The sequence below is a fragment of the Equus przewalskii genome, chromosome 2, assembly GCF_037783145.1.
Source record: "Equus przewalskii isolate Varuska chromosome 2, EquPr2, whole genome shotgun sequence".
In the NCBI taxonomy this organism is placed as follows: domain Eukaryota; kingdom Metazoa; phylum Chordata; class Mammalia; order Perissodactyla; family Equidae; genus Equus; species Equus przewalskii.
This window is the reverse complement of record NC_091832.1, coordinates 65,784,805-65,808,397: the sequence shown is the minus strand read 5'-3', so window position 1 is coordinate 65,808,397 and position 23,593 is coordinate 65,784,805. Positions and strand designations below refer to the sequence as shown.

General features: G+C 38.5%; 1 protein-coding gene across 2 annotated transcripts; it reads right to left on the bottom strand.

Moving 5' to 3' along the window:
* Positions 1–141: 141 nt before the first annotated feature.
* HPF1 (histone PARylation factor 1) lies at positions 142–23,465 on the bottom strand. Of its 2 annotated transcripts, XM_008524906.2 has the most exons (9): positions 23,109–23,465; positions 20,237–20,317; positions 19,600–19,759; positions 17,493–17,682; positions 16,022–16,120; positions 10,937–11,087; positions 6,682–6,769; positions 2,177–2,349; positions 142–391 (listed from the first exon to the last, which is right to left on the bottom strand). In XM_008524906.2, the coding sequence occupies exons 1-9, from the start codon at positions 23,154–23,156 to the stop codon at positions 260–262; spliced, it is 1,122 nt and encodes a 373-aa protein (XP_008523128.1). In that variant the 5' UTR covers positions 23,157–23,465; the 3' UTR covers positions 142–259. The 2 variants fall into 2 exon arrangements, with proteins under 2 accessions (XP_008523128.1, XP_008523130.1); XM_008524908.2 differs by lacking the exon at positions 20,237–20,317.
* Between the last annotated feature and the right edge of the window lie 128 nt (positions 23,466–23,593).

Sequence of the window (23,593 nt, the reverse complement as noted above, 5' to 3'; positions counted from 1 at the left end):
AGTTATCTGCAGCCATAGGCTGTGACTTCCTGTGACATGTTAGAGGATGACTGGTTGTCTTTCGAATGTGACTGGGCGTCACCATTTAGATGATTTCACTGCCATTTGTTTGCACATGAAAGAAGACCAGGCAAGAAGAGCTTTATAAAAGTTATTAGTAAATGTTTCCATCAATTTATTTCATGTATTCCTTAACAAAAAAATCATGTTTAATATTAATGCTTTAAAATACTGTACACCAAAGAAAGACAACTCTCACTCATACTGCAAGTTGGTCTATGTTCTCTTTACTTCTGTTTGCCAGATGATCTTCAATAATTTCTGCAAAGAGATTCCTCTTCAACAGATTATATGCAAGAGGTAAAAGCTGGCCAGCAACTTTATGAAAATACTGAAAAATAAAATGTAACATTAAGCAGAGAATACAGCAGATGCCCTAATAAGTAGCAGAAAACATACTGAAAAAGCACTTATAACAAAGCATACTCCCTAAATCATTTCAGCTACTCTCAATTGATTAGGAACAGAGAATTCTGAGACAGGCACCTGGCATTCTGTCCAAGAGTCATTTAGCTCTAAATGACTAAAGGCATTTCATAAAACCAAGTTAAAATCTTAAGCTTCCCTATTCCCTTAGACAATGGTTTATCAACCTTTTTCTGCCCCAAACTATACGATCAAATGCTTTTTCCTTCTCTTCAGTGTATCCCCACCAGTTAAGATTTTAATCGTTATTTTCCTTAGTTGATACTATAAGGACAGGAATGCTCAATGTGAGTTTTCACATCACACCTACTCCCTTTTATCTTCAAATTCCTTTTCTCCCCCACCCACCATGTAACCACTCCATCTCTTAAGTCACTGCCTTTAGCTTATCAAGTGACTTAGACCACTATTACATATACCCTAGAAGACCACCGGGCAACGCTTTTGTTGATAAACATTTATTAGCATTTACTATGTGCTAAGGATTGTGCTCAACCTTTTCATAAATTCTTATATGTTATTTAATTCTCACAACAATCATGCTTCCTATTAAGCAGGGTTCACCTTTTCTGACAGGCCAAGCACTACTCTAGTTGATCAATGATGGTCACTCTGGTTGTTAAACATTTTGACATTTTTACTGATAACAACCATATAGGAGGGAGCCTATATGGCTCAAAATGGGTTCCCCTGAGCAGGGGCATCAGCCTGACTTGGTAACTTGTCAGAAATACAAATTCTCAGGGCCCATCCAAGAACTCAATCAAACTTGGTGTGTGAGGGGTGCACCAATCTGTGTTTGAAGAAGCCCTCCAGATGATTCTGATGCCTGTTAAAGTCAGAGAACTGCTGCTAGTCTTTAGTCTTGCTCCTCCAAGTATGGTCTGCCGAGCAGTGGCATTACCATCACCCGGAAGCATGTCGGAAACGCAGTCTCACCCCAGGCCTTACCCCAGATCCACTGAAACAGTTTGCATTTTAATATCTCGGGTGATTCCTATACACTTTACAGTCTGGGAATTATTGATTTAGACACTGCCTCTGAAACCAGGCTGTCTGTGTGAAGAGAGCAAGATGGTTTACCTGTCTGTGCTTCGTAGGTGGCATCGTAGATTAAATGAGAATTAAATGGTCTGTGTGAGCATGTACAGACACATTTTATAGGTAAAGTGACAGAAACAAAGGTGCTGGAAAAACTGCCCATCTGACACAACTATTAAGTGGGGAAGATATGAGTTAACAGTTTAGTCCCAGAAACATGGTAGAGCCACTACACCTTATTGCTTCTTTGACTTATGAGGCAACCACAGTTGAGTAAGCACAACAGAAAATGAAATGGAGCCCTTAGGCAAGGTGTGTTAGCATACCCTCAACATACCCAACTAGGGGGCAAATCCCTGGAACGTGCATCCTAAGTTCACTTTAATGTCAACCTGAAGGCAAATAATCTCGGTTATCCACCTTTGCCAGAACACCAGATGAATTTCAAATGAGTATTTTTTAGAACATCTGCTTAATCACTTCAAAAAGTTCATTTGGAAATGCAAGCTGAATCCACATCCTACCCACGCTAGTACTCAGGGATGAATGTGCATGCATGAGGGGGTGTGGGGGGTGGTTGTGTGTGAAGGAGCGGGGAGAGGAGAGAGAGGTTTGATGGTGGTTCTAAGGTGGAGATGTTTTTACTCACGTGTGAACCATAACAAAAGAGGTCCATTCCCAACTCAAGCCCCATGCCATAATCACATTCATCATTAGCAAACTGCACGAAAGTCATCATTTCCTGAATGGGAGCAAAAGCTTTCAGCCTCTCCTCATCACTTGCTGCCTCAACAATTGTCTTGCAAATTCTCTTGAGGTTGGCTGAAAGAAATCAATGATAGAAAAAGACTATAACCATCTTCAAAGGTAAAATGCCTGAGGTGGGTTTTTCCTCTTATGACTTTTGGTACTACTACAACTGATGCCACCTTAGATGGCACTATAATTTGGAACGGCAATTTTACAGTTTTCTACTTAAGAATAAATATAGCTTAACAAAAAAGATTTCTTGTCTTAGCAAAGTGTGACTGTTTCATAATGGATCTAACTGTAATCAGGATTTTATATCAGCTTTCAAAGGTATTCAGTTGGCTAGTCCCAGGATCTGCAAACTATGGCCACACCCGGCCCACCCCGTTTTAACTGCCTGCAAACTAAGAATGTTTTTCCATTTTTAAATAGTTGCAAAAAACACAAAAGAATATGGCGACAGAGACCTTATGGAGCCCAGCTGTGGGCTAGTCTATGTTAGGAGCTGGATTTTTTTAAAAAACAAAGTTTATTCTTTTTTGCCCTACTTTGTTTAAAAAAAAAATACAGAAAAAGACAATATAAGAGACAAGAAATCACTGCAGAATTAAACCTGTACCAAAGAGGGGGAAGGTGGCCATGGCAAAAGTGTAATTTGAAGAACACAGAGAAAATTTCTAACATTTATCTAAATAAAAAAACCAGTGACTTAACATTTCTATTTTGGCTTTCATCATTATTCTTCACTACTTTCTGGATGCCAATGTGTCTCAGATCGCAGGCTGCATGTGGGAATGAAGGTACTGAATAATATCTAATTAGATGTCCTTTTTGACAAACTACTTCCTTGAGGATAATCCAATAATGAAAAGAATGGATATTAAACAAACCAACAAAACACATTTCTAAACAATGAGGCTGCTCTACTGGGGGAGAGGAGGGTTGGTGAACAATCCCATCTAAGAATGATACATCATGTGAAGTTATAGGTAAGAGGCACAATATTCTATTGCTATTAACTACAAATACAAAGTATAAGATTATCAACGGTGGAAAAGATATACTAGGGCTCGTAACGTCAGAATATGAATATCATTTGGTTGCTTCAGTCGTAATGACCAAACAGAATGCATGATGTACGTGAGGTCACAAAGTGTGTTTTGTTCCCTTTCCCACCTTCGGTAGATCATTATCACATTGGACAAACTATGTTTATCACCTATGTTCCTGACTATAAAATAGTAGTGACAATTATTGGTCTGAAATCTTTTAAAAGTTAAGTAATTCTATATAAGCTTAATAAACTCCCTTTTTTTTCTTCTTCAGAAAAAAAATCAATGGCAATCATTTCCAGGAAATAGATCAGGCTTCCTTCAAAAACCTCCTTAAGGATGGAAAATAAGGGTTTCCTCCTTCTATCTACAGAAGACAGAACTAATTGATGGAGACCCTTAGAATCTCTCTCACCACAGTGCTCCAGGCAGCCACTACAAATCAATTAGATTTGGCATGAAAATGAAGACCTCTGTCTTCTGTTAGCAAATAATCTAAAGTTTATCACTTTATGGAATCATTTTCTATTTTCACCCCTGGCAAGTCATATACGGACTAGAAAAGAATAAACAATTTACAAGAATTACTAATCTAGAAAAATATTAAAGAACAGAGATGAAAATATTCAGCTCACCACCAGTGTGAGAGAAAATATGTTCTTCCACCAATAAAACATCCTACAAAAATCCACTTAACAGAAGCCCAAACTTAAAGAATATCTAAATGCAGCCTTAAATTAACTACTCAAAAATGAAGCCTTAAATGTTACTACTCAAAACACTCAATGATTAAGGAGCTTCAGTACTTAATTCTTATTTTATCCCTGCTATTACCACAAACTGGAATACTTAAGCTAAGCCATGGTGTTTGTGTCAAGAAAGTTAGGCAACTAGCTAAGCAGTTATTCCTTAGGTAGTGGTAAGCACTCTATATTCAGAAAGACCCAAGTTTGAGATCCAGCTCCCTCCTGAAAATGGGAATAAGACCTACTTTAAAGAGTTGGGTGAGTATTAAATAATATTGTGTATATATCACTTGATATAGTCAATCGTGACATTTATGAATTGCTCAGTGAATGGTATCTTATTTGCCAGGTTAAAATGTTATGTGTAAGAAGCTTCAAAGGGGAAACTGGTTAGGAACAAACTTAATTGTGATTTGCTGAACACTGTTGTACACTGACAAACTGCCAATCAATTACACCCCCTGGCAAACAACACAACGCAAGAGCAAGATGACATTCGGTTCTTAACTTTATGTCTTGCTACTACTTCTCATTCAAAAATAACTAAACCAAAGAAGGATCGAATGTCTAGCATGTTAGAAAAAAGCAGAGGTAAATAAAAATGATCTTGGACAAAAAAAACCCCAGAACCACAACCAGGGGAGTGTAAGGGGTCTACTCCAGGGCACTACAATTTAATACCCGCCACCCCTGAAGTTTGAGAGACTGCCATCTCTATAACAAATTTTTTCAACCTTTCCCAAACAAGACAGTAATTCTGCTTTTTAAAGCTTCCAATGGATTAGTGCACAGAGATGCAGAAGAGAAGATTAGCCCAGAAGCAAAAGACTGAATGGCAAGTAGCCAGAGCTTCATTCCTTCCCCATCAGATTACCTCTGGCTTCAGGGAGGAGATTATGGGACAGATTAGCCTGTCCAACAAATAGAATGCAGGCCACATGGGTAATTAAACTTTTTCTAGTATCCATATTAAAAAACATGAAATTTTAAGATATTTAACTTGATATACCCCAAATCGTATCATTTCAACATATAATCAATATAAAATTTACCAGTGTTCCAGTTTTTAAATTTAAATGAACTAAAATGAAGCAAAATTACAAATTCAGCTCCTCAACTGCACTAGCCACATTTGAAGTGCTCCATAGCCACATATGGTTAGCAGCTACCATAGGGTACAGCTCAGCCATATGCATTTTCCTCTTGGAATTCCTCTAAAGTGGTAGGGGTGCAGCAAAAACAGTTACATGTGAATAGTGGTGATTTAAGACATCTCAGTCTATTGGCTGGAGACTCTGCACAATAAAGTTTGAGAACAGCTGCTTTAGAGAACTGGTTAAGAATGCAGACTTTCAGGTCCCAACCCCAGAGACTAACAACCAAGGCTGGTTAGTTCTGTTCTGAAAAACGGATGGCCAACATTGTATGTGTTGGGCAGGAATACCTGGTTCTTCCTTGAGGAAGTGCTAGTTTTGATTTCCGTCTAAGTTTTATAAATAAGGGAATGCCAACAGGGATGTTCAAAGTGAGAGGGGATGGAGGGGAGGAGCAAGTTCAGAAGTGATTTGATTCTCTTTTTGCGAACATAGCAATAATTAGATTTTGTGTATGAATAGTCCATTTTCAAAGAGTTTTTACACTTATAGATGAAGATCAGAATCTTGGGCTTCTGAAAGCTTAGTCTTACATACTATTGAAAACTTTTTCACAAAGGACTGCACAAATGCATACTATTTCAAAAATTACTATTTTATAAGTTGACTGTAACATCAAAAGTTCTCAATAGTTGAGAAAAAGTAACCTAGGTAAGGCAATAGGTTAAAATTCTTTAAACTCTTAAAAATAACTAGCATATTTTAAGCGCTATTAGGCAAGCACTGTGCTAAGCATGTTTGTTGTTTTTAGTGCCATAGAGTCAATTCCGACTCTGAGCAATCCTGTGTACAGCAGAGCAGAACCCTGCCCGGTCTTTTTATGCCATCCTCTCGCCTTCCAGCACAGTATCAGACCCTGCTCCACTGCTGTTCATAGGGTTTTCATGACCAATTTTTTTGGAAGTGGGAAGCCAGGTCTTTCGTCCTAGTCTGTGTTAGTCTGGAAGCTCCGCTGAAACCTGTCCACAATGGGTGACCCTGCTGGGTACTTGAAATACCAGTGGCATAGCTTTCAGCATCACAGCAGCATGCAGCCACCACAGTATGAGAACTGACAGATGGATGGTGTGGTTCCCAGACCAGGAAAGGAACCCGGACCTTGGTGGTAAGAGTGCTGAATCTTAACTAGACCACCAGGTAAGCACATTACATACTCTTTAATACCCCAAACACCCCTATGAATGGTATTCACTATTATTAACCATTTTACAGATGAAAAAGACAAGGTTTAGTGAGGTTAAATAATTTGCTTAAGGTTACACAACTACAAACCCAGTTTCATTCAGGCCTGATTGACCCTATAAGCTAGGATTGCTCTTTATCACTAAGGTCTAGTGACTGTCCCACAAAAGGCATCCATACTTACCTATTTCTCAGTATAAGGAAACCTTCCTTCACATATATTAATATATATATACACATACATACGTGTTTACAAAAGAAACACATTACCATCTGTTTCAGGGAGCTCTCTGTACCCAACATCATTTTTATCTACTGGGACAACCAAGCCTGCACCATGAAAGGTCTTTGTCACAACCTAAAGAAAAGAAAAAATAAACAAAATTTAATCATGGTAAACAGACAAAAACAACAAAAAACAAAGCACACACACAAACCCTCAACACTTCTATCAAAATATAATATTCAATGATTACTTTATTTCAGTAAATTTGGACTCCAGAGCAAAAGTTTAATATTCTTTCTTTAAAATTAGCTAAAAGTGAAGCACTAAATTATAAAACAGTGGAATAACTGGCTTTTATTAATTGTGTCAGTCATTTAGAAGTCTGCATCCTGCTTGGTTAGGGAAGAACACCATGCATCCTATTACAGGAGGCAAGCCAGAATATCAGTTTCCTCTAAGATCACAGTATCTTCTAGGTAGAAAGCATAAGGAACTGGGCCTAAAAGAAGAAGGAATAGTTTGTAGCAGGAAGATGTGGTAGGACAGAATTCCTCTCATCCAGCCTGCCAAATTCAGGTCCCCTATGTTTACCTGGAAAATTCAGGCTTGTTTGCAAACTTCCCCAAAATAGGGCAGTTTCTAGTTTTGTGGTGTCCATTATGCAGGCAAATAACATAACCAGTGAGCTTCTTATTAAGTGGTAATCTTCAAAGACAAAAACAGGCCCAGCCACCACCTCTAACATAATCCCTCCACTCTACAGTCTTCTTATTCACACTAGTGGCATCATTCTTCAGTCTTTCCTTAACAAAACATTCACTTCAAAATTTCACTTCTTTTTGCACAAAGTCAGTGAACATTCCCAACAGAGAAGAACACAACTCCAAAAATAAACTCTTAAAGTCCTCTCACCTGATTCTTTGTATCTTAAAACTCTTTTCACTCTAATCTCTCCCCTTCTCCCACTCTCTTGCTTCTTTCACTATCTTTTATTAAGCAACAAAAGGGAGAGACTATTCAAAAGAAGTTCTCAGACAACTGCTCACCATTTGGGAGAAAACAATTGAAGTCACGTATGTTATATCTTACCCTTTATACCAAGACAATTTGTAGTTGGATTTCAGTATTAAATGTAAAAATAAAACCATAAAACTACTAGAAGTAAAAGCAAATATTTTTTATAATTTTGGGTTGCAGAAGGAAAAGAATTATAGATTGACTACATAAAGATACAAAAAAATCTATCAAGTAAAAATCAAAGACAAATAAGATATATTGATGAAAAACATCTGCAATATACACATATAACGATAAAATTCATAAAAAAGATTAATGTATATAAACTATAAAAGAGTCTTACAAGTAAGGGAAAGACTAACGCCCAAATTAAACAGAAGTAAGAAAAGACTAATTCTAACCCTGATAGAAAAATGGGCAAAGTCCACAAAAGAAATACAAGCAGCTAGCAGATAAATGAAAAATATTTAATGTCCTTTATAATCAAAGAAATGCTAATTAAAACAATGACATATTATTTTTTACTTATCAGAATGGAAAAGACTAAAAAGACTGACACTACCTAGGACTGGCGAGGATTTGGGGAAAACAGGCACCCAGCACTGCCGGTGGGAATGTAAACTAGCGGAACTCACAGAAGGCAGTTTTGCAAACAATGAAAATAAAAGCACCACAAAACTAAAGACAAGCAAAGAAAAACAAAACACACACACAGCCACTGTGGGTCTGGCAATACTATGTCTAAGAATCTCTTCTAAGGAAATAATCAGACAAGCATGCAAACAACGGTATAAAAGGTTATTTATGGCAGGGGTATCTCTATTTGTGAGAAGTTTTAAGCAAACTAAACTTTAAAGATAAGCATAGTGCTCTGCAGCCACTCAAAATTATGAGGTAGATCTTCAAGTTAGCAATATGAAGTGATAATCATAATATATTCATAAATATAAAAAGGTCATAAAATAGTACTGATAATGAAAGAAAAAGAAAACAGTGACACAGTGACTGACTTCTTCCCCACTCAGGCTGACACACAACAAAAACCATAGTATGTATTTTCACATTTTTCACAGATGAGGAACTGTACTAGTTGTGCATAAAGAGGTATCAATTACCAGCAAAGCATCGGAATCCTATTTTTATTAAGAAGAATAGCATTACAAACTTAGGAAAACCCTGTACAAGGGTGTGTGATAGTCTGAGGCCTCAGAATCAGAGGTGGATGGAATGATGTACCCTCATTTACAGCAACATTAAATCAGTGTTCATTTTTAAAGATGAAATCTAGGTATAAGAAAAGGTAAGGTGGCATACAGCCAATTAGTAAGATGGACTGGAATGAATGCTAAATATGAAAGATGTGAATTTAGGTCTCATATTTGTCACTTATGATTTTGGACAAGGAACAAAGCCTCTATAAACCACAATTTACTAATTTATAAAACAGGCTAGTTCCTACTTTGCTGTAGAAGTCCAGTGAAGTAACTCATAAGGACTTCACACTCCAAAGCACTACAAGGTGTCGTTAGCATAAGGTACAATGATTCCTAGTGTATTATCCGGTGCTCTTTTATGCTAGAATGAATATATGACTCTCATCCGTAAGGACAAAGTCACTAACTCACATATACTAGTGGAATTGATTTTCTCAGGACTAGAAAATAGGAATTAAATGAAGATCTCACAATAACAATACAAGAACAAACTTACACATAGAATAGAAAAGGATCTGAAAGTGTAATCATCAACACATTGTCTTTGGGAGGATAAAATCATGATTGTCTTCTAAGTTCTTTTTCTTTGTATTTATGTTTTTTACCAGCTATTTTTGTAAAAAGAACAAATACTAAAACCTCATGGGGGCAGGGCCAGGACAAATATACCTATGAAATTTAAATCCCAATCATATCTTATTTATAATTATGGGGAAGAATTAAGGACATCTCATCTGAAAAAGATTCTAGTTGATGGTTGAAAAATAAAACAAGGTTCTGATAAAGAATTTGCCACCAGCTATTCTGTCTAGAGAAGCTCAATCTTTAGTCAAGACAAATTAGGAATTCATAATGAGGCGAGAAATGCTACCCTTTTCCTTCTATTCATAAGGTGGAAGAGGCTCCCCATGAAAACTACAAAGGTAAAACGGCAAAATAAAATCTTGAAGTAATTTAAAATGCCCTATTGCAATGAGTCTCACTCAAATGGACATTTTTAGAAACTATTTCTGGTCTTTAGGACTAAAGGAAAACAATTGCTAAGATTGCAATTTAGTGACTGTAACTTACCAGGACATCACCCCTGCAGCTGAGTCAAGATAGAGAAGGCACTTAAGTAGCATTTTCAATAACTAAGTACACTGAAGTACTTAGTTACCAGCATTAGTTTACTCAGGAATAACTAGTACGTCATTTAGCCTAGAACATTCAGATGAACCAGCCACAACAGACAATGGTGAGAGGCTGGAGGAGACCTGGTGCCCTCAATTCCACAGTGATAAATGTCCTTCCTCCCCAGAGATTGTAAGAACAACCTCCAACAGAATTCTTATTTACCCCAAAGCAGAATTCCTCTAGCTTGTGTTGTAACTTACTCTGGAATTTTTAAGTGAAAAACCAAAAGGATCCCAAACCCAGAAGTATTTGCTGTTTACAAAATACTCCATTCAGTGCAGGCGTTAGGAGACATGCAAAAAGAAATGTTGACGTGATCAATAAGGAAAAAGCACGGATGACTGCTTATACACACATTTACTGGAGAAAACTAACAAATCTTAATACATATTCTCTCTCAAAAGAGAACTACCTTTGAGGCCCTTAACTAAAGCACTCTAAGGCATACCTTTTCAAAAACACTCCTCCCCCCCTCCAAAAAATACCTTGCACTAAATCAACAGACCTTAGCCATTAAAAAAAGAAATTTAAGTAAACATTATGTACAAAGCTGCTTTCACTCAATTCTATGAACTGAGTAACTGGTAAACAAGATTAAAAACGTGGGCAATACTGGCATGAGTCATACAACCACGCAGCAGTATCGTGTCCCATGACTCATCCCTTCTAAGCACCACAGGAGCCACTGCGGCCCGGCTCCAGCGCTGTCCTCTGGCAGTCCAGGTGCCAGGCAGCACTGGAGGGAGGCCCTGAGGGGCGGTGTCCAGCTCTCCTTAGGATGGGGCAGGAGAAAAGAAGAGAAGGGTTAGATGCAGGCGGAAAGGAATCAAGAGAGGAGTAAAACCCTGTTCAAATAGCAAAACTGTCAGAGACGAACAGATTTAAATCATACTTTCTTATCTCTCTGTTTCATCTTCATCGTTCTCTGTTCCAGGGAGTACCCCAGTTCTCTGGCTGCTGCTGTGAGTTTTTCATCTATGTTTTTCAAGAGACTAGTTTTCTTTTTATCTGTTACTTCTTTAAGTTTTTTCATCAAAAATAATCTGAAAAAGAAATCAAAGCCCTCATTATTATGCAGGCCATTGTACTAAGTACACTGACTTTGGGAAATTAAAGCAGTTAACTTAAAGACATCAAATTCCATTCAAGAAAAAGACTGCAGAATAATTACCAACAGTTCTCTCAAAATCCCTAATAGATTTCTTCAAATAAGAGAAAAGCAATATCAATAAAAAGCTGCCAGTCACAAGAACAGCAAACATGATTCAAATTTGTATTATCCCTGAAGTATCTACAATAATGACATAAGGGATCTTCAAAAACCTGAGATTAAGCCTAGTTTTAAGTGACATCACTTGATATTAAGATATGGCAAACTGCTTTGGAAAAGCCTGGCATAACAGAAAAAAACAGTATGTAGACACCAAAAAGGATTTTGAATTTTTAAAGAGCCAGAGGATACTTAGAATACTTAAGATTTTTTAAAATGTTACTTTTAAATCTGTTGAGATAAATTTAGAAAATGTAAAAGGAAAGCAAAACTATTATAAGCTTATACAAAAGCACAATCCAAAATTATTTTTAAAGGTATGTGAATAGTACAATACATTAATGCCAGTTAGTTACAGAAATAGTTTTAGGTTTTATCACAAGCAGGTTGATTTTTACCAGCAGAGGAGAAGGCCAAGAGTGAAATGAAGAGCTGCACGCAGCACTCAGCTGGACACACAAGTCAATCCTCTTCCTCTGTAGCCACTACCAGCCTCCCAGGATGAAACCGGCTTCTGCTCACCACTAACCTTGACAGTCTGCTATGGCTGGGCACTGTAAAGAGCTCAGGACCTTCATGGTGGGTGCTCCTCTCATCCCCATGTTACAAATCAGGAAACTGAGGCACAGAGGATAATCTTACCCAAGATCACAGGATGAGTATGAGCAGATTAAAGTGCCACAGAAGCCAAGACCACCAAAATCCCTGTCTTCTGATTACAACACACATGGTTACACTAAAAGTTACTTTCAGTCATAACCGGCTGCTGGTATCAAGAGAATACATTTACATCAGCCACAGAAAGCAAATCGATCACGTCAGGCCTAGGTGAAGCAATCTCTCTGGCATGGCATATAGGCCTTGTACTCTGGGCCACTTGTTTTCATACTTTCATGCACATCCTGTTCCATTACCTAGAACACTCTTCTTTCCATTCTTTCTAGTAAGTTCTTATGCATTCTTCAAAACCTAGATAAAATATCCTCTCTCTATGAAGACTTCTACCACTACTTAAGGCACTTAGTTGTCTTCCCATACTTATCACATTATTATGACTACTTCTGTACCAGTTTATTAAGCTTTTGTCTCTCAGCTTCAAACTTACTCTCCAATACCCTGCTTTATGAAGCTCAAAGTCGCAATTTGCAAACTGAAACAACCACCATGAACATTTTGTACTCTGTTGCATTAAATCCATTGGGATACCTTGAACTCTGAATGAATCCTGCAATGGTCATTTGTAAAATATTGATTCACTAAGTTATGCAGATCTTCCAAATATTAAAACTCTTCCTATCAAATTCATTCCATTATAACACAATATGAAGAAACCACATTCATTAGTATCACCACAATCTCATTAGAAAAGTCTTCAGGTAGTGAGAAGCTGTCAGGCTCACAATGGTGGTTGTAAGTTTCCCCAATTCTAACTTTTGCCTTTGAAATCTTGAATTTTATCCCTGGCAACAACTACAGTCAGCTGTATTCTTTGGTTCGTTTGAGAAAATGTCTGTCAAACACCCATGTCTGAATAACCAGAGTTTGTCAGTCACTCAAGTGGAAAAAAGTTCAGCTCACAACTCAGACTCACAAGACCTTTTTCCTCGAGACAAACCATAATACTTGAGTATGCAGAGTGCTTTCTATGTACTTCCCATTTTGTCTCACAGAATGTTAAAAAGATGTGTACTCAATGGGAGAGCTCTAACATTTTTACTGCTTCATCACTGACATTCTTAAATGACACTTGCATTATGCTGTGAATAATACAATGACTGCTATTTCGTGCTACTGCCTTGCTTCCTGTCAAGGTGCCAACAGTATAACCCACCATTACCTTTGTGCCATTGGTGCAAAATGACATTTTATTATTCTGATATGCAGTCAGGTTTGAACCATTAACTAAATAGCAGTTATCAAAGTATGTCTGTGGACCCCTAAGGGTCCTTGAGACCTTTCAGGAGGTCTGTGATGTCAAAACTATTGCTACAATTATTTTCAGACGAAAAGGCAGAAAAAAAAATCATTTGTAATTTTGTTGTCTGAAGATAAATATTTTAAAATTCTGAGAATATCTCTATTTCTATGTGCAATAGACAATATGAAAATGGAATCATTCCACACTATTATTTAACCTCTTCACATAATGTATCAAATATCTTTTCAAATCAACAAATCAACATCCTAGTATTATAGTGTACAGACATTCTACATTTATCTAATTTTCCCCATTGCTGGATATATTTTGTTTCCAATTTTTCATTTTTATAAATAATCTAATATACACACATACTTGCGTTCCTGTCCACAATTTCTTCAGATAAGTAGCTAGAAATGGAATTGCTGATTTAAGATTATAAATGTCTACCTAGCACAGTACCTGGCAATGTTAATTATCTGTCAAGAAATCTTTGAAAAATATTTAAACAACTTTATTCCAACTGCTCTCTATAAAGGTTTTAGCATTAACCCTTACATCAGTAAAGTTTCTTAGACCCCAACCACAATGGGTATTACCATTATTTAATCTTTACTCATCTGTGCGAGCTGAATTTGCATTTCTCTGGGTACTAGTAAATCTTGTGTGAAGAGAACTAGTTTCCCTGGGCATGAAATACAATTTGTTTATAATAAATGATCTGCCTTGAAAGACTTTACTCAGGCTGATATAGAAATAAACTAAATTAAGTATTCTGATTAGTTCGTTTAAGTAAAGGAAGATCCAAAAAAACTAAACAGTTATAACACTTGGAAAGTATCATAACCTTTTTACCTCTATGTTTGAGACAAATCGGAGGCAGAAAACACTGAGTGAAATAGGTACTCAAATACTCACTTGCTGGTCTTCACCTAAATTACAAACTTATCACCAATGTATTTTTCTTTCTTTTCTGTGTTCTCCAATAAGCTAAAAAAATACCAGAACAGTCTTGGATTATTTTAGATAACCACTATATCCTTCTTTAAAAAGATTTTTCCTAAGACTAATTAAAACGTAGGTGTTCTTGCATGCCAAAGTATTTGTCAAATGAGTGAATGATTTACGGAGCATCTACTGTGGGGCAGGTACTGTACACAAGAAAGCTGCCCGGATGGAACTTAAATCTGAAGGGCTTAAAGGAGCTGTATCAATTATAAGTATTATAAATTATACTGTAAGAACTATATAACAGATACTGTACTGTAAGAACTATATAACAGAGCCAAGCAACATATTATGTAAAACTCTGAAGTCTCAGAAGAGAAAGAGAAAGAAGATCCTTTTCTGGACATCTACAGATACACTGGTATGTATGGTGTGTACATAGCAGTCTAGTGGGTGCATTAGGCTTAGTTTGAATTCCGTTTATTGCAAATTTGCACTATTAAATTACATGGAACAAAAGTCTTTTGAAAAATACAGTATTAGAGGCCCACCCTAGGCCTAGTGGTTAAGTTCGGCACACTCCCCTTTGGCAGCCGGGGTTCAGTTCCCGGGCACAGACCTACACCACGCATCAGCAGCCATGTCTTGGTGGCGACCCACATACAAATAGAGGAAGATTGGCACAGATGTTAGCTCATGGCAAATCCTCCTCAAGCGGAAAAAGAAAAAAAAAAAGAGAGGAAGATTGGTAATCAATGTTAGCTCAGGATGACTCTTCCTCAGCAAAAAAATAAAAAAAATAATAGGGTATTAAAAGAAGTCACACAAAACATGACGTACTCATATATTTAAAATGATAAAGATTGCTTTCTTCATTTTATTATAATGTAAACTGCATAGCTGCTGACAAATGGCTTCAAACTAAGTCTGTGGCTGGTATAGTGTGGACTGGCTCACTCAGCTGCATTGCAACCCCTTCCACATGAGAGCTTATTGTATTTCCCATACTATTCTTCAGCTCAGACTCCACATGGGACCTAGCTTCTCCCAAGCAGATGCAATTCTTTGAAATCTGAAAGGTGGAAGAGATCCCAGGTGGAGGCTGTGCTTCTGCTGTTTCCACCAGTGAGCACAGCTGTAGAGGAATCCAATTATTCTGCAGCAGCTGCAGCTGAGATCTCAGTACCTGGTCCTCGGCTTCATGGGAGTTGAGAGGCAGAGGGCAGAGCATCCCTTTTACGGGCACAGGTTATATCAAAGACAATGTGGTCCTGGGGCCAGTCATGTGGCAGCAGTTCTCGATTTCCCAGCATCTTGATGATGGCAGAGACACAAACTCCATCGGGGAGCCAGTTGTGCCACACATCGGGCATTCCTGGAGGCTCAGTCTGCTCCATCAGCCGTTCCAAGGATTTGACGAGCACCTGCTCTCCTGGATTAAACCTTTCCGTTTGAACTATACACAGTGGGTTCTGAGAATGAACTCTTCATGATGGTGTTTAAAATAAGATGTCTAACGAGTGACAAACAATAATGTACAACTGAAATTTCACAAGGTTGTAAACTATCATAATCCCAATAAAAAGTTAAAAAAAAATGTCTAAAAAGTCTTTGGATTTTACCATGGGACAACTGAGGTCAAGATTAATATTTTCATTAAATAGAAGTTATCTAAGAGGTGGTTTTTTTGGTGAAAGGTAGAAGTATGGATAAGATTATCTGCAAAAGACAAAAATAATCTCTAGAAATTTAGAATTTGCATTACCTCAATTCCTAATAGTACAAAAATTGTAAACAAATCTTATAAATAGGAGAGGGATTGAAATAAAGTATTTTCTTACTTGACTGCAGCAAACACATTATCTCCATTTTGAACAATTATACAATTTTTCTTGGCTTCATTTGTACCAACATATACAGGAAGTTCATCAGGAGAATCCCTGTTTAAGCAAAAGATTAAAAATTTAGTTGCTGATAAATTCTACTTCCTGATAATATAAATTATCTGCATGCTTTTAAGAAATTGGAAAAAATTTGCCCCATTTAAGCTCTAAGTTTCTCAGGAATATCTACGATAAATCTTATTTACATAACAGAATCTAAAATTCAGATTCTTAGGACCTAGTTATTTTTATAACTAAATACAAAGACAGGGAGAATAGGCCTGTCAAAAGAAGCAGGGAAAGAGGTTATACAGGATCATCTCTACCCCAGTTTTATAATCTGTGGAAAAAATTTGGAAAAACAAAAAGAAACAGGACAGACAGGATTAGAAAACATTAGGGGGTGAAAGGATCCAATTCATATATATGACCAAATTCTTCTATTTTACAATTGAGGAAACTAACAGAGAGATGAAGTGACTGAGCCAAAGTCCCAGTAAGTTAATGGCAAAGCCAGAAGCAGAACCCATGTAACTCAATTCCCAGCCCTGTGTGCACTCTACTGCACAGTGCTTCTCCTGGCACATTTCCTGTACTTTCTCTATTACCTTACAGTTAATCTCCATTTTACTTATTTTGTATTTTTAAATTTTTTTATTTAAACTTTTTTTTTCTTCTCCCTAAAGCCCCCTAGTACATAATTGTATATTCTAGTTGTAGGTCCTTCTGGCTCCGCTATGTGGGATGCCACCTCAGCATGGCCTGATGAGTACTTCCATGTCTGCACCCAGACAGGCGAAACCTGGGGCCACCAAAGTGGAGCCCGCGAACTCAACCACTTGGCCGGCCCTAATCTCCACTTTAAACAACAGCGTCTCTCCCAGTACTAGTACACAATGTATTTTTCCCCCTCAGGCTACTTCTATTAACATTCTAACCATCTTGCATGTACCCATTTTATCCTCTTAATATTTCTCTTAGGTATGTACAATTATTATCCTCATTTTTATGAAAGGAAACTGAGTCACAGAAAGTCACAGTCCCTAAACGACTAGCACAGGGTCACCCAGATAATGAACAGCAGGACCAGCCTGACTTCAGAGTGCACTCTTAATTCTATGGCCCTTGGAAGCAATGACTAATTTAAGTCACAGCAGCTGCTCTAAATTATCTTCTTGGGCTAAAAGAGTTCTGAACCCAAAAGGGAAGAAAAAGTTTATATATAACACAAAGGAGAAACCACTGAGGTTAAACCTACAGAGTTCACCCATCCTCGGGTAGGTTAGAAGGTCAACAGCGAGAACAGATAGCCCATGTAGCCACCAATAAGCAACAAATACGCCCTTCACCTTGGGTGAGGCCAGCAAACGTCTGTTTATACTCATTAGAAGGACAGTAGCTGTATTTTAGAGAAGAAAAGATCATTTACCTGAAATACCCCATGTGGAATTGAGTTTTATCATCTCCAATAATAATGGTCTGGAACTCAGGTGGATCATAGTAAAACCTCCAGTGAAGGTTAAAATTCAGGCTTGCTGATTTTTTCTTCATTTTATGTTTTCCGGCAAGGAGATCATAAGGACCCACTAATCGAAGACCAAGGCTTGCGGAAAGTGAATCTAAAAATTAAACAAATTTAGACAATAACTTTCTGGAGGCAGATAGGAAATAATGCCTTTCATTAGTAAACTATTTCTAAGCACTGTCTTAACAAAGAGTAAAAGTAAAGTAAAAGAAAATCTTTAGTTACATGTGAAGATGTTATTTATAAACACTGAATGGAAAAGAAGTCAGAGTAATGAAAATGTGGCACTTACATTTACAGTTTCTTAAATTTACCACTGATCACATATCAAACATTCCTGCTGTTTCTTATTTTGGCTAAAGCAAGACTGTTCTGTATTTCTATGGGTATATTAGAGATGCCCACACTTAACCTTGTCTCGTTACTTACGTTGTTGTTAGCCTCAAATACTTGTAGCACACTCAGATTAAGGGAGAGATAAGATAGATAGCAAACGAGTATGTATTAAGGAAGGTAATTTAATAAAAAATGCATTTAATGAAAATATTTCCTCCCCCTTCCCTTTATCTCAGCTACTATCACTCTGGATTCCTTTGCTTCCTTGACAATCTATTTGGCCAACCCTAGTCCTGGATGATTCCACCTTCTTTCTCCATTCACAGATTACAGAGGGGGAGTATTAAATAAAACCAGAATCACGAAGTCTGTTCAAGTGTACACTTTTACAACATCAGATGGGTCCTCGTTGCTTCTCTAAGAGGGAGGTAAGCACTCCAGGCAAGACCTGGATATGTAAGGAGGTGGATATGGAGAGAGGAAGAAAACTCTTGGAAAAGGTAACAACGTAAATAAAAGCATGAAGACAGTTTATGTGAAGGCGGAAACCAGGTGAGCTTAGCTAGAGTTTAGGATAACATGCACTAATTTTTAAAATAACAAAAAAACTGAAATTATCCATCTCACTAGCCAAAGATAACAAGGTTAACAGTCTGGTATACAGTAATAACATTTTTCTCCTTTATAAAAAGATATATAGATATCTTAAAGGGAGATCATGCTGTTGTCATCTTTTTGTTCTCTATCCTGTCCTCACTTAAAATTTCTGAATAACTTCCTATGCTATTAAATGTTTTACATAATTTTCAAGAGCTGCATCATATTCCATTATAGATATATATTCTATTAATAGACATTACCATTTCTAACTTTTTTTACTATTCTAAACAATGCTTCAGTGAACATCTTTGCTAAAACATGTTTGTATACAGCCATGAATATTTTTGGATAAGTTGCTACACAGTTTAAATCTTTTGATATACTGCCAAAATTCAGTTATCTACCAATATACATTTCCATCAATAGTATATAGGAGTGCTTCTCTCACCCTAACTCATGTTAAAACATTTAAACAGTACACAAGGGTAACAGTGAAAAGTAACTGTCACAACCATTATCAGTTTTCTGTGTATCCTTTCAGACATGGTATAAGCACACAGATAGTATACAGGGATGTGTATGTGGATACTTGATTTTTTTTTTAAATACTAATAGTAGCCTTCTCTATACATTTCTTTTTCACTTAAAACATTTCACGCGTGAAACTTTAATCATTGCCTAAAAATCGGCCTCGTTCTTCTAAAACGATGACTATCCATTGAATAGATGTGTTACTGATGGGCTTTTAAGCCATTTCCCACTTTGTTTTAATAAATATCATTGAACATAATTTTTGGTTCACCTAATCCATAGGACAAGCTCCTAGAAGGGAATTGCTAAGTCATACCAACACTCCCGCAACATACCAAAGCACCTGTTTTCCTTCAAATCCTCAAAGCAGATCGTGAAATTACTTACTTCTGCCAGTAAAACAGATCAAAGTGACATATCATAGCATTATTTTATACTTCTCTTATTAGAAACATCTTTGAAAAGTTCCTTTTCTATGAACTGTTCAGAGCCTTGGTCCAGCTTCCACTGGTAGAAGCAGGAGAACGATTCTGAAGCAACTCACCAGCTGGCTTTTCAGGATCCAGTTCTTCACAGAACTTCCAGAAGTGATAGAAATCTTCAGGTAGAGAAAGCTTATAATGATTTTCAACTTCTTTTCGAAGGTCACTGGAGACATCAGCTTCACACGATTTACTCTTCTTCACATCAACTGTTTTTTCACACTGAAAATTGGCACACAAAATTTTGTTTCTCCAAAAGTAATTTCAATAACTTTCCTTGCAAAACAATATTGCTCCTTTTGTTCACCCCACTCTATGAGAGACATGTTTAACACTCTATAAATGGTATTTCTGAGTAAAATATGGGGATTCTTTTGGGCAAAGAAAAAAGGGAAAGAACAGCTTATAATACACAGTGCAAGAGGGACCCAACACAGCAAGTCTTTAAATATATTTCTCTAAGATAAGGAAAACACAGAAGACAAAAAACAAAAAGAAAAGGTAACGAGCGGGAAAAGAGAAATAATAAGAGAATGCTTTCTCTTGGTATACAGGATGTCATCGTGCCTTTTGTTGAAACATTCAGTGATCACACCAGAAGCAAATTGTCAGAAATAATTGGACACAAGGGGATTTGCCAGTTAAAACAATTATTCCAGAAAAGGCCCTTTAATGCCAGGACTGTGTTATGAAACTCACCTCTAACATCTCTCTGCAATATAGGTTCATTATGTTAAGTACGCTGGGTGCTATAATGTGTATTAGATATTGGATAAATTCCTGTAGAGACAAAATGCTCACTTGGAGGTTACTTGTCTTTAGTTTTGTAAATAGCAATCTCCTTTTCTTTCTAGGAACCAGGATCCTTTCTTTTTGGATTAAGTTCCTTCCTTTTTCTTCCTTTCCACCTTCATCAGTGCTTCTCAACTCGCAGCAGTTTTGCCCCCCAAGGGACACGTTTGATAACGTCTGGAAACATTTTTGATTGTCATAAATTTGGTAGCGGCAGTGCTACTGGCATTTAGCGAGGGTAGAGACCAGGGATGCTCCTAAACATCCTACAACGCACAGGACAGGCCCGCCAAACAAACACTTCTCTGGCCCAAAATGTCCATATTGCTGAGGTTGAAAAATTCTAACCTAGATGTGTCTCGTATTTATATTCTTCCATTTTCCCTAGAGGCTCAAGTTTTTGATGTCACTTTAGGTATGTATCATTCAAAGTCTATAAAATCTATTTATGAATCACATAACGCATACAAGACTGTTCTTGATAACACTGTATCTAAGAGCAGAAAACAGAACAAATGAAAATGCCTACTGACAGGAGAATGGATAATTCCAGGACTTGCAAACAATGGACTATTACTCTCAGTGAGAAGGAAATATAGCTATACACAACAATATGGATCAGGCTTAATAATATGTTGAATGAAGAAAAAAGTCCTTGAAGATTATATGCAGCATGATAGCCTTTTTATGAAGTTCAAAAACAACAAATAAATATTGTTTCAGCATACACTCACAGATGATAAAACTATAAATAGGCAGCAAGGGAAAACATAAAATTCAGGTTGGTTGCTACATTGAATTGGGGTGACAGGAAGAAGTTCGGCAGAAAGGACAAGTGAGGAACACAGGTGGATGGAGAGCTATTGTCAGTGTTTCAGTTGTTGGGATGGGCAATGGGTTCACAGGTGTTTGTTACATTGTTAAATAAATAAGGGAAAAGAGGACCACGCATTGACCGCTAAGTTTTTTATGTCAAGAATTATAACGTGTCTATCCGAGGTCATAAAAAAATTAAATTGAACAAAAAGGCTGTTGAAATATGGATCCAAAAATGGATGTTGATAATAATAGCAAACAATAACAGTAATAATGATCATAATAGTAAGAACAATAAGTAATACTTACTATGTACTTACTACCTGCCAGGCCACTGTTCTAAGCATTTTCTATGGATTAACTCATTTCATCCTCACAACTACCTCATAAGCTAGACACTAGCATTCACACTTTACAAATGAAATGAAGTAACTTCCCCTAAGTCCCTAACTAGAAAGTGGAAGAACAGGGATTTACACCCAGGCAGGCTGGGTCCCAAGCACAGCTTCAACCACTTCAAGCTGCTTCTCCAACTACAAATACGGAACAGGAGGACACATCAAGTCCTGCCCCATCCTCCCTCCTGTTCTTATAACTGTCATTGGTTGGACTTTCAAACACTGGCTCAAATTTAAGACGTTAGAGAGAACAGCCTTAATCTACCTGGCTGAAAGGCAATTTTGCATAATGGTTAGATTGCCTGGGCTGACTCCTGACTCTTCTGATTTCCAGCTCTGTCACCTTGAGCAAATTACTTAACCTCTCTGTGCCTGGTTTCCCCAACGACACAAAGGGCGTATGTAGTATCTACGTCATAGGGTTGTGACGAGGAGTAAGTTATTATTTGTAAAATACACAGAATAGTCCTAGCACCTAATATATACATGCTGGCTATTACTGTTAGCTGTAGTCTCTTTAGACTCATCTGCATTTTTGATATTTTATTTCTTATACTGTCACTGTCAAAGCGGTTCGCTGCACCTTCAAAGGGAGATAAGGATTCGCTCAGCTCTGCCTTACCTCACACACTAGTTCAGCATCTCCAAATCCTCAGTAACTAAAAGGTAGGACAGCTGTCCCCCTCAGAGGCTGCACTTATGCCTCGCCCCTGTGTTCCTAGAAAGCACGACCCAACACAAAGGCCCAGGCCCACGGCCCTCCAACAGCTAAGCCCTCTTAACAGCCTCACCCCATCCAGTTTATATTAAAGCCAGAGTAACTTTTCTAAAACTCTACCTATCACAGCGACACTTCTTTCCTGCCCGACTCTCTTTATTGCTACTGCAGTGGTCACAGAACCTCTGAAATCCTATAAAAGCATGAGAAAACGCACATACTTTACACCCCCCTCCCTCATGAGTGCCTTTCTGATCAGGTCCCTCTTACTTTTCCACCTTCCAGGCTCCAGCCAGGCCTAACTCTCCGCTGTGCCCAAACCTTCTCTCCACTCATCCCTTAATTCTCTTCTCTGCCTTCAGGAACCATTTCAAACCTGAGTTGCCCTAAAAGACTTCCTTAACGTTCCCCGGGGACTTGTTAAATCCTCCTTCAATGTTCCACAGCACTTTCTACACATTAGCGCTATAACGCCAACAAAAAAGTTACAGTAAAATGTACATTCCTTCGTGCCCCGCCTCCCCAGGCTGGGGGCTCTACGTGGGGCAGCGGGGACAGGAGTTGTCGGTTTCCAATCAATCTGGCTGAGTGACCCAATGAGCCGTTGGTTGTCTTAATCTGCTTCCCCAGGACTGCACGGGGAGGAGGGCAGAAGATGTCACGGCGCTACTGCTCTGGTCCAAACCCCAGCAGAGAGGGCGGCAGCGGCCCTGGGCAGGCTCCCTGGAGCCGACCGCCGTTCCCGGGCACGCAGCAGGCGCTCAATGACTCCTGGATAAACGCACTGTGCTGCCCCGGCCATCACCCAAGGCGGCCGGCCGAGCCCGCACAGCCTCTGCCGCAGTACCTGCGGGCCCTCCCCGCCGGGCCGGCGCTTCCCGCCGCCTCCGACCATCCTGCAGTCTCAGAGCCCGCCGACTCCCGCGTCCCGCCGCTGCTTCCGAGCGCCGCCGACTACTTCCGAGGTCAAGAGCCACCAATCCGATCCCCCGCGCAGCCGCGGGCCCGCTAATTTAGGGAAAAGGCTCCGCCCATGCCCCGCCCCCTAAGACCCGGAGCCCGGGCTGGCCGAGGCTCCGCCCCCTCCCGGATCTGGGGAGATGCATATTCCGTCTACCCTGTCTGCGTCCCCGGGCGGACCGGTACCGCCGTCCCGAGCATCGCCCAGGGGTGGTCCTGAGACCCCAGACGCCCGAATTCCGATCGGTTAAGGTGGTCTGGGCTTCCTCTTCAGGGGTTTACTAGTTATAAGGCTGAACCCCAGCCCTTGTCTTTCCTTGATTTTATTTATTTAAAAGATTAATCTTTCTCTTCCTCTCTTCCATCCGTCTC